The sequence below is a fragment of the Erigeron canadensis genome, chromosome 1, assembly GCF_010389155.1.
Source record: "Erigeron canadensis isolate Cc75 chromosome 1, C_canadensis_v1, whole genome shotgun sequence".
Lineage (NCBI taxonomy): Eukaryota > Viridiplantae > Streptophyta > Magnoliopsida > Asterales > Asteraceae > Erigeron > Erigeron canadensis.
The window spans coordinates 36800208-36818713 of record NC_057761.1 but is presented as its reverse complement, the minus strand read 5'-3'; the positions used below and the strand labels follow the sequence as shown (position 1 = coordinate 36818713).

General features: G+C 33.1%; 1 protein-coding gene and 1 long non-coding RNA gene across 2 annotated transcripts; one reads left to right on the top strand and one right to left on the bottom strand.

Moving 5' to 3' along the window:
- The first annotated feature begins 10946 nt into the window (after nt 1-10946).
- On the top strand, nt 10947-14416 carry LOC122601215 (protein JASON-like). The gene is made up of 7 exons (XM_043773980.1): nt 10947-11153; nt 11232-11286; nt 11969-12054; nt 12531-12769; nt 12988-13753; nt 13834-13916; nt 14160-14416. The coding sequence occupies exons 1-7, from the start codon at nt 11010-11012 to the stop codon at nt 14194-14196; spliced, it is 1410 nt and encodes a 469-aa protein (XP_043629915.1). The 5' UTR covers nt 10947-11009; the 3' UTR covers nt 14197-14416.
- Nucleotides 12411-13104, bottom strand: LOC122601227. Its single transcript, XR_006324119.1, has 2 exons — nt 13024-13104; nt 12411-12666 (listed from the first exon to the last, which is right to left on the bottom strand). It is a non-coding gene; the product is annotated as an uncharacterized LOC122601227 (long non-coding RNA).
- Nucleotides 14417-18506: the final 4090 nt, after the last annotated feature.

The window sequence follows — 18506 nt, the reverse complement described above, 5'->3', positions numbered from 1 at the left end:
TGCCGACACACATACAAAAGGATCTTCCGCTTTAGACTAAGAGGAGTTGAAGGTTAAAGGAATACCCCTCTTCTACTCCTTGCATGACACGTGTCTACTACCAATCATAAGGGGCATTCCCCTCATTCCTTTGGGGTGGAGTAATGACCCTTTAGACATTCATTTTATTTATTTTTTTTATAAATAATTGTTATATGTACTTTTTATATTATATATATTATTTATATATAGAATAAAGGTTAAACATTGTAAATAAAAGTTCGAATAATTAAAACGTCTTACTAAAAAATCAGAATAAAAATACAATAAAAATTTAAACTAAAAGTACTTAATAAAAACATACTAAAACTACTGAAATCCATATTCGGCGCGAATTCTAGCTTTTTCCTCTTCCAAAGCAGCTCGGTCAGTCAGTTCGAGATGAGACAAGTCCCTAGCCAAAAATTCATATCTTTGTTTCGGATTTTTTTGGACTTGAGTCGAAGCTTTTGAAGTTCGATCTCTTGGCGTTGCTTGCCCTGTTCTTGCAAATTCCGCATCTCCACCGCTATGTTATACGCCTCCTCATCCACCGCCGCCGTCTTCCCCTTCCGTGAACCCACCGCACGTTGTAACACCCTGCTTATAAAAAATGTGGATTTCAAAAAATTTTCCAAAATAAAACATAACTCCGTTAAGTAAAGTGCGGAAGCGTCGTTCAAAAATCCCATTTGATCCATAATGGAATCAATAAAAACATAATAAATGTCTTAAAAGGTGTTACCAACAATATCATCACAACAGCCCAAATGAAATCCACAATCAACGTAAAAGACAACCGACATAAAAATGGCCAAACGGCTAAATAATAAGTCTGCTTAAATAAATGCAACTATGGGTAACTAAAGCCACAATCCTCAAGCTCCATAAGTAGCTACCCATCTCACCATCTACCGATCAGCTTCAAGTCCTAACCTGAGGGCACAACATCTTTCCACAAAACACAAGTGTCAGCTTAAAAGCCGAGTAAGATAACAGGTTAGTACAAAACAAGGATTTCCAATTAAAACATTTTTATAAAGAAATATATCTCACACATATGTATAGGCACAATCACCCAATTCCACGTTAACAACATCATAAGGATATTTAATCCTATAAAGTGCCTAGCAATCCTTATTAATCCACGTTACAACACAATTTCCACGTTCCACGTTATTCACATATAGTTATGCCATTATAGTCAACAATAAAATATTTGTGTGTAGGCGGTCATAAGACCTTGAGGAACCTCACACCCAACATGATGGGTAACCTTTCGGGGTCCATCGACGTCGTTATGGATAGGCATAACCAAATCCATGAGCAAACCGTTTCCGCATGTATAGTGGTCAATCACTCCACCCGGTCTACTCTTTCCACGATGATTGAGTCACACGGGAAGCATGTACATTGCCCCCAAGTGATCCACGCACACAAGAGTCCATTGGACTAATGTGGGTTAAGCTTAACACTTTTCCACGTTGTGCTCGAGACTTAAACACTATCAATTCCACGTTAAATCACACGTAAATTCCTCGTTACATTATTAGGGCCCCTAACGTGCTTCGTGACATGGCAACTTAAATAAGTCTAGTGTACTATGTGTACAAGTCCAACAATAACCACACGTCACATTCACCATCACACATCATTATCCATATAGCATACATAATTAATAAATTCCCAAATAACCGCCTAAGAAAATCCCATACCACACATATGCATGAAATAACTACAATAATTAAAAGGGGTTATATTAAAACTACGTTTTGTTGTGTCCCCCAGCGTGACAAAAGTAAGTTATCTTACCTTTAGGAGATACACAAACCACAAATAAGAATAGTTTACCAAGCTTGTTATGTATTCCTGATGACCTATAAACAACAACTATTAGCAACTAAGCAAAACATAAACACTATTCTTGTATCAAAAGGATAAGCACTACTCACTAAAATTTACCCAAAGTTAACCAATAGACTACTATGACAAATTCAATATTACATATTTGCATTTGGTGAATTTAAGTTTGCTGCTAAAATCCAAAACAAGGCTATAACACTTTTTTTTTTCATTATATGTGCACGTCATCTCCCAAGGTGCAACACTAGACTTATTGGTATTTCTATTCATTTATTTTCTTCACAACCCATAAGCAAAATAAAGACTTTCACCCCCTTTTTGTTTAAAAGAACTTTCTGCCACAATTATTAAAGAAAATCATAACAAAAATGGATGTACATAAATAACAATTTACCCTACCCTTTTATTATTTTAGGCTACTACATAATAAAGGATACATTTTGATTATGATAATGATCAAAGCAAAAAGTATTTTTTATACTTGTCAGATATAATAACTTAGAAAAAGACCAAACATATATACTACAATAGTATTACTACTAGTCTGTTACTACTCCACATATTTATTTTATCGATTATGAATCAAAAATGACAAATCCAATCCATGATTCTCTTTCCCCCCTGATCTGCGGTTGCACTACACCAACCAACAAAAAAATTGAATACATTGGTCATTATGATTTTTTTCCTTATGTTGATGGCTAAAAAGAAACAATAGAGATTAAACAATACCTTCTTTTTCCTTTGATCTTATCTCGGCTACAATAAGAAAAGAGAACACACACTATTTTTTTTGTTTAAAACTTGCGGCGGCTAGATACAAAACCGAACAGAAGGTGTTTTGTGATTTCTTCTTCTATTTTTATCTATACTCACGGCACATATAATATACCTAGATATATATATGTATTTTAGCTAAAGATTTATTATAAAACAATTAGCATTTACTGAATAAATATGTTTAGAGTTAAAATTAAAATATGATTAGTTTACTCTTGTCATTAGCTACGACTAATAAGAGTCTTTAGACACCAACACTTCAACTACATTTTATCTTCGCTTAATACCTACCGGGAATACACACAACATAACAAGCCATAACGATAAACGTTTATCAACACTTTAATCACACTAAAGGGGAACACCAACACCCGTATTTATCCACAGATATATATGACACCACTTTACGATAGGTCAACATTGACTAACAATCAAATTTAACAGAACTAGAATAAACGAGTTCGGGATGTTACACACGTCCGGCTTTTTTAGCCGTATCTCTCCCAACCGGACTGCTCAACCTAGACAATTGAGGCTCCGGTTCCTCCTCATCAGTATCATTAAGGTCGAATGCAACCCTCGCAGATGACCCCACACTTTGTTGACCCGAACTTTCCGATGTTGTCTTAGATCTTTTTGAACTCGGCTCACCCTAACTATTCATTGCCTCCCAAGTCTCAATAACCTCCCACTTCGAACTTCTCCTCAAACACTGTCATTCTTTTAAAAAACTAAAATTCGGGTATTGACCATTATACTCGCTAACAGCATTACTAATCAAATCCTCTTGGCTTGTACCATTTTGATAACCCGAACCACTAAGCCGAGTTATAATACCATTGAACTTGGTGACGCTAAGCCGAATTTTCCGTCACTTCCCCTGTAACGATTCAATGCCTCGATACGTCGATCTATTCATGGTTTTATGATATCCTTCTTGTACCTTCAACCAAAAAGTCCGAGCCTTTTGATAATTTTCTACAAAACACAAATATATATATATACACACGGTTTAAAAAAACAAATATATATGGTATTTATATATATATATATATATATATTAGTAAAAGTAATGATGTTATATCGCATTTGGGGTCCTCGGATACATCAACCCAAGCTCGACATAACGCCAAACTTTCCGCTTCCGACTAATTGACTTGGGAGGAGTTTTTCTTCGGCTCCTCGGTTTGTTCTATTCGAAAACAAAGAAGCCAAAACTATATAGTATTGCAGCCGCAAAACAATTGTTATTGTTAATATAATAATTAACATTTAATAATAATAGTTTGTGTGTGGGATCATTGATCGACGGAAATCAAATATTTTTGTTTCCCAATTGTGTTCGAGTCAATTGAGTAGGTCGTTGGTGTCTATACTCTATATACGCTCATTCGATTTTATTTCTTTGCTTACTCTTTGTAAGGTTATGTGCATTTACTTATATTTTGAGGATTTGTGATATATTTTTTTTTTGGCTAACATCATTCATGCGCTTGCATGTGTGTTTTTAAGATATATATCGATCTACTTATGCATTGAAAATTAATTTGAAAACTGCCGTAGATTTCATGAAAACGAGTAAGCCATATTAATGAAGTTTTTGGACGGCAAATTTTGATGAGAAAAGAAAAGGGACAGAACACGCCCATATTTGATTATTATTATTTTTTTGTTTAGACTTGTTTCCTGACCATTATAATTACTTGTGTTTGAAATTAGGCATTAATTCCAAGTGCATTGATCATAGATATATAATAAGTTTTATATATAGTTGGTTTAAGATAATTTGAGGTTTTTGAGTCAGTTCTTACGAAAAGTTAACAGTGGCCCAGATATATAACAATATATTTAAAGTACTCCATAGATTGATAGTTGATATGTTGATGAGTTTGATAGCTATGGAATGATTTTGTTTATATTGTCTCGCATAATTTGATTTCCAAACAATCTAAATTGGTATGAACAGTATATTTTGGAGGTGAGCAGGTAACTTTCATTCGTATAATTAATTGATATTTTAAAGAAAGCAAAGTATGTGAATGATGTTGGGGAAATTCGTGAATAACGAACAGATAACCGGATACAATCAAACTCTGAAAGGCGTGTAATCACTTTCAGATTGAATCAATTTGGCGGTTCACCCAAACTATTCAATCGGATACAATTCAGAGAATTAAGAACGTTCTGTGTGTTTGTTATTTGAGAGAAAAGAACCAGAAAGAAGGAAGAAAAAGAATGATCAGAAATCTTGTTACGGGTTGTATAAATCCACCAGAAGGCAGTTATTTGCAAGGTTTCGAAATTGCCATTTTTAGTCCCTCAAGTTCCGAAAATTTAATTTTCGGAGGGATTTTTACTATAGCAATTTAATGGAAATAAAAAAATTTCCGACCCCAGCCAGGGGCTCTGCCCCTTGGACCCCGCTCCCAGGGGCGCTGCCCCCGGACCCCCGTACCTTAGGGGCTTCGCCCCTAAGGTCATAATAAATTCAAATAGGCTTGCACTTCGCACTACCAATCCTATATGATGTATTATTATGACAATACTGATCAAACAAGTTAACTCAATTACACTAAAATATCCACAAATGAAGGCTTACTATTTATCTCAAATGGAAGAGAACCAATTGTAATGAATGTTAATATTGGGGATGATTTAATATATATATTCTAAGAAAAATAATCTAAACTTAAAGCCTCCGTGTATTTCTAATTGCTTTCTCTGTATAAGAATTAATATTAATAATTTTCATATGTAGCACTTCTATGGTATTTTATGTCGAAATAATGTTTGCATATTGTATAAAGTATGGCTTTGATAAAAATCATACCATAGGTGGAGAGAATAATCATGACATAAAAACTAAGTAAAGTTCGGATAGTTATTTTAATAGTGACCAAGAAAATAACGAGCTTTACATGAGAATATACGAAACCCGTCAAATTCATGAGATCAATAAGATGCATTATATGGATTTATTTACGATAACATATGGAACATTCTCTCCAAGAGATAATCTGTCGTATGATCAAGCATAAAACAGGTCCAACTTAAATTGTGTACTTACATGGCTATTGGTGAATCTATAATTAGTTATATTAAGTTGTTATAAATCTCTAGAGGAGCTAATTTGTCACGATAAACAAAAGGTGTTAGAAATACTATTTTGGCATTATGGTCAATGTAGAATCGGATATATATGGACTTGATTATTTGATTAGTGACATAGTTAAGGTGATAAGACAAAATATTGCTAGTCATGAGAAGACCGATGAGTAGTGAAAATGTTCAAAAGATAAATGTGTCATTAAAAGAGATTACATTATGGTTATGAAAATCACATTTGTTTAAATGTTGGATCATTGACAAAAGAAAGATATATGTGAAGGTTGCTAAATATATGTTAGATGTATGAAATAAAAGAAACATATATCTTAATTGATTTAGAATGTTTGACTTTTGCATATATGTTTAAGTTACGTGGTAATATATGCTTATACGACACATTTTGAATGATTAATGACATATATGTGCTTAGCAAATTTTGTTATTTTACCGTTATAAAATATTTTTCTTGTTTGATATAGCTAGAGGCTAATATCAATATTATATTGCATTGTGTGAGAGCTCAAAAGAGTTTAATCAATTTGAAGGAGAATTAACGTTTCACAATATCAATGTACTATATACTCCAATATGATTTAAAATGTCAAGTGCAATTGAAGTACATGTGGTCATAAACTAGAGGTTTATGAGTCAAGATTATATGATTGATTGGCATGACTGAATGGATTATCCCGGGTCAATGATTGATGCGAAATATATAGAAGAGTCAAGAGATTTTTCTAAATTGAGATCATTTGCTCTATGCCAAGAACAATAAGGATTGATTCCTTTTAATTTGTTGGAACATATGCAAAGGAGACGTAAGTATATAATACATCGTCTAAAAGATCATTTAGTGTTTTAAATCGATGCATCGTCTAAATGGGTCATTAAAGTCGCAACATGAAGTTTGCGTGATTGATTGCTCATCTTATAAGATTGGGAGCATGTTCCATATTTGGCTATTATTAGCAATAAAGATTATCTTTACAAAGATTATTTGAGAGCAAATGAATTACTATACATTGGGGCCATGTTATTATTTAACATGCAATAATTTGAATTCGCATCATGCCAAGAATGTATTGCGTTTCCTCCCCCATTGAGATTGGTTTATGGCCAGAAACCACATATGTCTCATAAGAGTTTATAATGTGCAATATATGAATAAGTTGTTCCACCACAATGCACAAGAATGGGACTTCAAAGAATGTTGGAAATAATGTTAGGAAAATAGACGTGCCTTGGAAGTGTATAGGCTTATGCTTTGATTCAGTTTGAAACTGTCTGATTAATTAGACATTAGTATGGTTGTTTTGGGTATGAGTTGGAACATGAAAGAGGTGTACGTATTCAATAAAGCCATCATTGGAATATTTATTTATGGCTTAAGTTTTTCATTGACATGATTTAGTTTTCCCAACATTAGGAGGGACGTTCCCAACATTAGGGAAAGATGGAAAGCAGCTGAAATTAGTAAAAATGAATTATCTGAAATCCTCACACCATGATTATAAACTCAAAATTTGTGGGATAATTTGTTCATATCATTTAGTAATTGCCAGCATGTTAACTGAAAGAGATAGTGATTAAATCACAAATATCAGCTGCTAATGCTCCGATTGGTAATGAGTCATGCACATTTGAAAGTGGTAGAAAAGTCGATTCCAAAATAAAAGGAGCATAAAATTTAGATGGTTAAAGTCGAGGTACAAAGACCCCAAAAGAAATTGATGATGAGAAACTAGACGTCGAGGTTTTTGAGAAATCCCGGGTACCTGGAAATAATGAGATCTCAATGAGTTATGTCTAGAGAATTGTGGAATCGAAAATTAAATAAAAGTGACGTCGAGAATGATTGTATATGATATAACGCTAAGTATTATGAATAATGGTGAGGATCTTGAAAGCATGCATGCACGTAAGTGATATGATATGGATGATTGACCAATGATGAAAAGACATTAGTATTTTGGACATGAAGCCCAAGCACTTGAAGTGCATAAATTATATGATGTAAATCGGTCTATGTTCAAATATTGAATTGAAGTATGGCATATAGATTGTTGAACAGAACTTATATTGATTATGGGCAAGAAATGTCATATGGTGGAAGCAATGATTGATCTGCTGAAAGTCTGGCAAAATAGGATATTTGATTTGCGTCTAAATAATACAAACAGAGCTCATTTGGTATTAATATTTCATGAGAGATATAAAATGCATGAAACAGATTTTGTGATTTGAAAAGCTTAAAAACCTATGTGAAATTAGAATGTGATATAATCGCCTTAGTGTGTATTTATTAAAATGTGTCATAGAATTACTATGTTTGCTCATGAAACTCTATAAAGAAATTTGGATTTAAATATGATATGAGTTTTAATGGAACTCCGAGAGAGTGTCCAATACAAATTGAATTATTAGAAAATGAATGTGAGACAAAGACTGTCTTGATTTGCGAATTGATTATGTTGAGGATATATCATTGAGCATCATAATAGCTAAAATAGGAAGCTATACTTTTTGTGGACAAGTGACGCTCATGGTTTTGAGGTCACATGATGTTGAAAGAACCCCCTCGAATTTCAAAGACGATGGTCACAATGTTGGTTCAAAAGTGTCGCTAAAGCATTGATAGTTATCGATTGCTCATTATGCATCATTTATATTGAAGTTTTTTTTTATACAGCTTGGCTTATGAAGTACAAGTATGTACTTAAATGAAATGTCTGATGCATGTTGAAATCCTGAATTGGATATGTGAGTCGTATGTGGAGAAATCAACATATAGCAAGTTGGTTCATGAGAAAACTAAATTGATATATCGAGACACTTATTACGATAATCCGAGAATTTGGTATGTGATATTGATTTGTGCCAACCAATGAGTTTAAGTGATGTGATCATGAGGGGGAGAAGATACGCATTGCACTCTTTTTCCCTTAGCCATGGTTTTGTCCCGAGGGTTCTCCTGGTAAGGTTTTTAACGAGGCAATATTTCCGGGCGTATTAAATGAGTTATGTATTATTTTTCCTTCATTAGGTTTTTTGTCCTATTGGATTTTATCTAATAAAGTTTTAACGAGGCATAATTTTTTTAAAGGACATCCAAAAGGGAATGTCATACATGCTTGTGGATCTTGCAGTATTTCTTCAAAAAACAATGCTCCAACAATAAAGGTGATGCAGCTTGTATTATTCAACTTAAAGAATGATATATCAAATAAGGATTGAGATATGCAGATTTGTTTATTGAGGTATTTCAAGCCTTATTATTCAAGAAGTTAGTTCAAGATATTGGATTGCATCAACTTAAAGATCTAAAGTGGTATCGTCATCGGGGGGAGACACAATACGCGTTGCACTCTGACTATGGTTTTATCCCACCGGGTTTTCCTAGCAAGGTTTTTAATGAGACAACAACTCTAAGCATATCGTATAACAAACATCCAAGGGGGAGTGTTGTAACTAATTAGTTATATATTATGGATGTTTTATAAAGAGATTTGGTTTCTTTAATCTCTATTTTCTTGGAGCCTACTCTAGCTAAGTTGTATATATATCTCTCCCTATTGTTAATAAAAGATTAATCCATTCACTTCCTATTCTCTTACTTTACAATAAGTAACTTATTTTGGCAAGAAAAATGAACTTAAATTAGTGCAAACTAATATTCAATTTTGGGAAGTGGGTAGCCAGATCGGCGGGTTAAAAAAATGCAAGTGTAGTAGGCGGATTGGCACTTAATAAATTTAGTTATAACTTAATCGAAAGTACTTAATTCATTAAGTCATTAAAAATGTTTGTTTTTAACTTAATAAACAAAAAACAACTGTATTGGCTTAATCCATACAAAGATTATTTATCCATTCAATCACTTTATAAATTCAGTCACTTAATGGTTAAAAAAACAAACATGCTTTTAGATGCGTTAGTCAACGGGGTAAACTTGACATTTTAGTAGATAATAATTAATTGAATCTTAGATTAAGGCGTTTAGTTTTTTATTTTTTAATAACAAATTTATATCGCTGAAAGACCGCTGAAGTATCATCGTGCCACTAGGGTACCACACGATCATATCCTCACTAAGCAATAATGTTAATATACCAATTCAGGAGGAAACTCAATTTATGTGAGAAAACCCCTATGTGGGTCTCGAACCCATGACTTTATGATCGCTAGGCTTTATCCCACCATCAAAATGTCACTAGAATATAAGCCATGGACAAGATGTTTAGTTATTTCTTTTTTATGTAATGTGGTACATTCACAATTCAACTTACAATTTTTAATTACTCTTGAAAATCCCATGAAAACCATAACATGAAGTAATAAATGATATATTCACCGTGTGTCTAAGGAACATATATTATGTATGCGATACAAGACAGATAAATAGACATATGCATACATTAATAATTGTAATTGAAACTCACTACAAAAAACTAATTAAATAAAGTTATACAATCTAGTATGATGAAGATTAACATTGTGTCGTTGTGTTTTTTGATGATATAACAAAATCCAATTGATTCAAAATTAGGTATTTAAAAAGATTCAATGTCTTTCATTTTCATCCCATCATTTTCCTTTTTCTCATTTAAAATTTACTCAAGAATGTAGCGGAAGCACTTAAGCTAAAATTTTGATATAAGCTATTGGGCATAGGAGGCCATTGCCCCCACCAGTTAGTATATACATCCGTACACCCTCTTAATTAAGAAGTTCAAAATCCCGTGTTGCAAGAACACCATTATCGTTTTGAGTGTTTTCTTCTGTAGAGACAATACCACAAAGACAACAACTTTACTTCTCTAACCATATGCATTAGAAGAATCATATCATATGCAATAATATTTAATAATAGCAGATTAGCAGACAATAAATAATATCATCGAAATGCTAAGAGCACTCTGGGCCCAAATCTTGAGCTGTGGTCAAGGCGTCAGGCCCACCTAAACCATAAACGAGCCCATTTCTACGTCTTCCACTCTACCGTTTTACTCCCCAGTTCCCAACTCCTAACCAAGAATACTAACATCAATTAAGTCGTAAACGAAAACAATCAAATAATCAAGGGACTAAACTTAAAAATATCAATAAAATAAATCAATTCCCTCTTAATTGTCCATTTCCCCCCAATTTAAATCCCCAAAAATCATTTCAAAATTACACACACACACAATCACCGTTACAAAAAGAACTTAGGGTTTGTTTATCACATCAAATTCCTCTCAATGTTATCTTCATTTTTTTCTCGTGAATTTGTACGATTTTTCCGCAGGACCATGAGCTGTTTCTCCTGCTGTTTTCGAGTGAAAGACGATCGCAAACGCGCTCAAATCAATCGCGTACGGAAACCGATCACCTCAATTCATAAGGTCAGCGTTTTGAAGTTTAGGTTATAGATATAGTTTCTGTATGTATTTTGTTATTCAGTTTATGTTTTCGGTTTTCAGGAACCTGTTGATCCTCTCGCTAAGAATTGCTTGTGGTCCGTACTTGTTTCGGAAGGTAATTTAATCACTTGTAACCTTTTTTTATTTTATTTTAATTTTTTTTAGGATATTTTTGGTGTGTATTGAATGATATTTTGCTGGATTTGTATTTAGAAAATGATTATATGTTTTTCATATATATTTTTCGTGTTATTATTATTATTTTTTTGACGGAGATTTGATCAAATCGTTATTTAAATTTAGTATGATTTGTGAGTTAATTGACTAGTTGTGTATAGATAGAGAAATATTCGGCATCACTTTGAAAAATATTTATGTTTTTAGTTTGTGATTCTAGGTTTTTAAATTGATTGTTGTTTGGGAAGTATTATAGAATCGGAAATGTGTTGAGTTTGTGAAATAATGTGTGTTCCGTTCGTAAATTTGTGTAGATAAAATGTGCACGTGTTGATCTTCTTTAAGCTTTTTAACGAAAATACGATTTTGTGTATCTATGTTTTTGACTTATTTGTTGCTCAAGAAATTATACACATATTCGGATATGAGTTGTGGTTCACTGTAAGAAACATGTATTTGGATATGAGTTGTGGTTGTAAGAAACGTCTATTTTGGTCATTGACTTGTTTGTTGCTTAAGAAATAATACACAGATTCTGATATGAGTTGTGGTTGTAAGAAACGTGTCTTCTGTGTTGATAGTGTGTGTCTGTGTGTTTATGTGTCTGATATGTTGTGCAGATGAAAGTAGTGACCTGGCAGGACGTGAGGATGGGAGATGTGGTGTTACAGGATCTCCTCTCGTGGATGATGAGCTCAGGGCTGAGGTAAATATTTCTGTATTAATGTAATGTAGTATTATGCTAAGATGTGAGATATTAGAAGGGCATTACGAATGTAGCTGCGATAGTAGATTAGTAGCTCTGTTTGTCATTTTTTATTGTAGTATTGAATTATTGATGTTATGGAAGGGATATTGATCTTACTTGTCGGCTTGTCGCTATCAAAAGTCGATCACTCACTTTTGAGTTTTGATCTAAGTCTTGAAATGCACAACTATATGTCATTCACACTTGATGTTAACATTCAAGTGTGAAGAACAGTACTAGAGCAAAGCAGAAGATCTATCTTTGAAATGTGACAGAAAATATCTATAGAGGCTAATTAAAATATCAAACTCAACTTTTAATAGTAAACACAATCCATGTATTTGATGCAAGTAGCCTAAACCTGAGTTGCTCATGTGTTTTAACGTGTCATGCTCTTTTACAATATGGACCTCACAACAACAAAAACCGTACAGGCGAAGTTTCTTAAAGCATGTGGTACTATACCTCAGACTCCAACTGAAATCCGGAACGCAGAGATGTCAAAAGATTCACAACCTCTAAATGAAGTTCCTGAATCAACATTTCATTCATTGCTTCCACACACTGCTACTGAAGAGATATCAGAGAAGCAAGCTGATCAGTTGCAGTCTCCCATCAGAACTTTTTGGAAATGGGAGAATGGATCAGATTCTCCATCACATACATCAAGCAGGTAATTTATATTTAAAAAATGCACAACAGTTAGTGTATTATAAGATTTTTTTTTTCTCATTAAGCAATTGTTAACAGTAGCTCAAACTTTGTCGTATATATCTCACTTTTACTTGGTCTAAAAAAAGTCATATGATACTTTGCAGTTTTACTTTGCCGCTGAGAAGTATGCTAGCACCGACTAAAATGTTGTTTATTTTGTGTACTTGTGTTTTGTAGCTCTAAGACTGAGAAAGATATAAATAGCTTCTTTACCAGCTCTTCTGAAGGCAATGGGGTTGGACATGCTGCAAAAGATACCCAATTACTGAACTTGTCAGACTCAAACACACCGATTGTTCAAAGCAAGCAGTGCAAAAATAGATCTGTTCACTTCGAAAGCCAGAGTGATAAATGTTCATTTACGTCAAGAAGCTCTTCTCCTAAAACTAGTAACAAACCCTTGAAGCCATCTGAATCACCGTATAATCACAGCCTTTTAAAGCCTTCGCCTTACCCAACCCCTCTGAAATTAACCGATGATATGCAAACACCTGGCACTGTTTTCCCTTCATCTGTAAATAGAAAGGAAAATGGAAAGAATCAAAAGATCAGAGTTCAGTATGTGTACTCGGGGATAAGTGAAGAGAAGTCTCCTCTTTTTGAGGAACCAATTAAAGAAGAGTTTAGCACTGAAGAATATCTCGATCAGCCTGAAAATGAAACCCCTCAATCACAAGTAAAATTGCAAGAAAGTCCAACTGAAAATGAGTCAAATGTGTGTCCTACTTTGTCATCATGGCTGCCTCATAAGTCAAACGATGAAAACTGCATTGACCAATCATTGGTTCCGATTTCCCAGGGCCTCCCTGACTTTGGTCAAACTCCTGGGGACAGGCCGATACTGGGAATAGTTACTGCTAACTGGAATGCTGAAGAAACTTCTGTTACACCCAAATGGTGGAATGGTAATGGTATCCCTAACACAACTAATAAATACAAAGAGGTAAATTTTGTTTGTTCTGTCAACTATTCTTTACTGTTTTGGACAATGTAACGATTGGTGGCTAAAATCTGTCGCTGTAGGATCAGAAGGTTAGTTGGCATGAGACCCCATTTGAGCAACGACTAGTAAAGGCATTATCGGAGGAAAAGTTCGTCACCAAGAGGTAAGTCATGTTTTCTGCTGCCTCATTTTACTTTTTTGTTGATACTTCTTTTGCTTTGATAGAACAACAAACAATTGTACATTCGTGCGAAATTCTAATTCTTAGATTGAATTATATTTGATGTGTGTGTGTGTATTAAGGTTGACCTCTTATTGTTCTATTTATGGCTAGCACACAATCCTAGTTATCAACACTACTAGTAGATCCCTTATTGTTTTATTGGTTGATGTTCTTGGTTGGCAGGAAGCAACCTGAAGAGACGACAATTATTGAATATTGATACGAGAAAGAGGAACATTTTATGCTGGATTTGAGACCCAACCTTAGTGGTGGTAATAGAACTCAGTTTCCTGCCCTCCTACTTCTATTATTTAAAAAAAAGTATTAAAATGCTGGAAAACTTAAGGAAGCTTGAACACCATGATGCATAAATGTTTACACAAATCACGTACTTTCAAATGGTGAATAACCATTTTTTACTCATAATCTTCTTGTGATTACATGTAACTGATCTTAGGTGTATCCTGTTGGTCTTTGTCAATGCCTGTTCACAAGGTTTTGCATAGGGTTGGAACCTTACTGATGAACCCAATGGTGTTTGTCAGTGCTCTGTGATTGGAATGTTCACAGGGTTGTGCATCGGGTTGGAACCTCACCAAACCCAATGGAATTCGAAATATTAAATTTAATGGTACTCAAAACCGAACCTATATAACCCAGTTCAACACTGGACAAGTGTCTTGGACCATGAAAAAAAGAATACTTGTTATATTCTTTTATCGGAACCAAATTGAGCATTGTTTTCTATAAAGATAAATATATTTTTTATAAAACTAATGTTTACTAAATGAAGTTCAGCAATACATTGAATACAATGGGAAAGAACGCTTGTTGGTTATGTCACGAGGCATCATTTTGTACCCGGGCCGGGTGAATCTTTCAACTGGTTTTCAAGCTCTTTTTCCGGTCAATGTTTAGCAAAAAAAAAAGAAAAAAAAAAAGAGGGTTTGTTTTGCTTATGTTTTGAAAAAGTAATTCTATAAAATAAGTCCAAAAATTAGGAATTTTTTGTTTATTTGGAATATGCCATTTTATTATTCAAAACTCACATGGTTAAGGGTCCCATCGTCACTAACCTGACAAAAATAACAGAAAATTATCTTTGTACAAACTCCGTCCGTCTTGTACAGTAGCCAATGCCCACAAAACCATTTTCCTTTTATTTTGTTTGTTTGCTTTTATACATTTACACTTTTTCTTTACCATTCAAAGTATATTATATTTTAGTTTACTTATATATAAGTTAAAACTTGCAAGTTAGAATATTTTGAAACTTACAAGTTACTGGCTGATAAAAACTAAACATAGGAAACAACAATTCTCATCTCACTATCGACAAGTACCAAGTTATTAACTCCTTAAATAAAAAAAATTACAGTTTTACTCAGTTAATTTTACCACCATATTTTTGGAGCATCAGCCTTGCAATATTGTTCTTATTTTAATTATAAAGAAAGTTTAATTTTTTCCTAGATTTTCTTCAATTCATATCCAACCCCGGTGTGTCTAAGACTTGAACGATAATAAATGAAAGATGATGCAAATGAAAATGACCTGCATGGCGAATTGTAGTTGGTTGAAATGGTTCAAGTGATATGGACAGATATATTATAACATTGTAATGTAATTCACACCTCTCATTTTAGCATTTACTTTTTGCTTGTATGGTAATCGGTAAGCATCATTAAGTGGTCTAGGGATAACAATAAGCGTCGAGTTGGAATCCTATCCTAAAAAAAACTATCCCCAAACCAAACCGCAACATTTGAGTCATAAACTATCCCCAAATAGTTTAGACATAAAAAACCTTTTCCGTTTACTTTTTGGTTGTATGGTCGTACTTACCCAAACACTTAAAACATCACCAGTAGGGGTGAGCAAAAACCGAACTGAAAATCGAAAAAATCATGAAAACCGAAAAAACCAAAAACCATTGGTTTTGGTTTTCTAAAAACCAAAAGTTGTGGTTCGGTTTTGGTTTCTAATAATAAACTGAACCATAAAAACCGAACCGAACCAAATATATATATATTTTTTTTTACTTTATTTTATATATATATATCATTTTATTATTAATTTTTGATAAATATGTTATTATATTTGCATTTTTAGGTGTATATAATAATATTATTTATATGTTTTAAGCAAAAATACACAACAAAATTAATTTGTTTTAATAATTGAATAATTAAATAACGCGTAAAAGATATAAATAGTTATATATACAATTTGTTTGAAATTTGTACAACTTACTTTCATGGATTTGTTGTCAGTGTTGTAGTGTTCTTGTTTTGAAAACTTGTTGAAATTAATTAAGGTGTAATTATAGGGTATAAACTTATAAACTTTTGAAGCTCAATTTGACCTAAACCACAAGTGGTTAAAAACCGACTAAAACCGAACCGAAATAGACCAAAACCAAAACCGGAAAAACCGAAACCCACTGGTTTTATTTCAAAAACCGAATTATAACGGTTCGGTTTCGGTTTTAGTCAAAAACCGAACCGTACTCACCCCTAATCACCACAACTATTCTAACAGTTTGCCCCCTCTTCTTATGCATTGTGTGGGTTCATAGCCCACACTAGACAACTTCCCTTGCTTCGTTGTAGGGTTTCGTGCTAAATATTCTAGTAATAACATAAGGTTTAATATACATATCGATTAGTTTAGTTTAGTGTAGAAATCAACTTCCCTTTTCTTTCCAACATATTATTCCCATTTGCACAAATTTACTTCAAAAACCGTACAAAGCGTTTGCCTAATACAAAACTAAACTTGTGATGGTGTTGATTAATATCGTTTGATATTGTTTTAATTGTATTAAGATGCTTTTAACATGCATCTGTTAAGCTCATCTCAAGATGTGACAAATAACCACTAATTAATTAAGGTGACCCAACATATTTCAGCTTAATTTAATCTTATTTATTGATACATATCAATGCACTAATGCAGTATGTTCCTGCGCATCGAGTAGTATAACAAATCAACTTTGCCCACTAATTACCATTTATACAACTTAATAATTATAAGTAACTACATTTGCCTATATATTTTGAATCATGTTCCCTGCTTTTCTTTGCTTTCTCTATTTAATCTAGAATCTTGCAATAGTTTACAAAAGCTTTCTTGGAGCTACGAAAATTTTACATGCAACTTCTCTTTAAAACTTTTTGGAAGGTTTCCGAATCTAATATTTTTCATGTATCTAATAGGATTAATTACATCGTCACATTTAGTAAATAAGGTTTAGACCAAGAGATAAAACCTCACCTCGTGGTCTTTTAGACCCGACTGGCCCTTCCATAAGGACCGGCTTCTAAATCTAGGCAATGAATTGTCTTTAGACACTACCTTTGTATTCAGCGAATTCAAACCCATGACATATTTCTTTAAAAAGTCTTCTAAAGTGAGAACACAAATTTGTAGTAGCAAAATGAGATTAATTAGTAGGCTGCCAACATCATATTGTATAGGTAGCTTTTTACATAATCTCTAACATAATCCGACACTTTTTAACATTCTTAAGAAAAGGTCCCTTTTTTAATCAATCACTATTAATTTATAAGAATGAGGCTTTCCAAAAGTTACAATTACTCAACACGCATCCACACAAAAAAGGAGAAAGAAAAAGCGTGAGTATATAAAGTTAAAGGATATACGTTATTGTACAAGTTACTTTTCTTCTAGATCACATTGTTTCAATTACCTGTAAACTTGTAATTTTTTCTTAATGAATAGCCTTTTAAAGACATCAACAAACAAATAAATCAAGCTAAACAACTTAAATACTCTTTTCTTCTAAAATTAAATGTTCATAACAAACTAATACACGTTCTTAAAATATCTAATATTTATAGGTCAGATAACAGCGCCTCACTTTTTTGTTTTTATTTTTTAAACAAAATTCTGAAGATCTATCTTGTTAAAAAAATTACTAAAAGATAAAATAAATAGACAGATGTATATATTTTTTAAATGGATGTTTCATATTTATATTAAAAAATAAATAAACATTTTTTTAACAGCGAGTTAGTAGTTAGTAATTAGCGGTTAGCATTCGAAACATCACAGTGACATCCAATTGGGCAGTATGCGGTGCACAAACTACGCAAACCTGGGATGAAACCCAGGACTCTCGAAACCCCCCATAATAATTCACTTCTACAAATGTAGAAAGTGAGATTCGAACCCTGATGATTTTCCCTAAGGTCAAATACCTTAGCAATGGAAAAAAATAAATAAACATTTACTTTGGACAAATGCAATATATCATATGGTTTGTTGGGTTGTTAAAAAAAATGGAAGGGATTCCTTCAAGTTCTTAACATGACTAATGTTAGGGAGTTATCAATTCTTGGATTAAATATAGGGTCAAGAGCAAATATCATCTTTGAGTTTTTACTTTTGGATTTAATCCAAGGGTTGATATGTTTATAACTTTCCTCAAGTTAAAAATAATATATCATATGGGTCAAACACCTGACCCTGGTGAAATGATTACATTGGTGCTTTTCATTTTTGTTA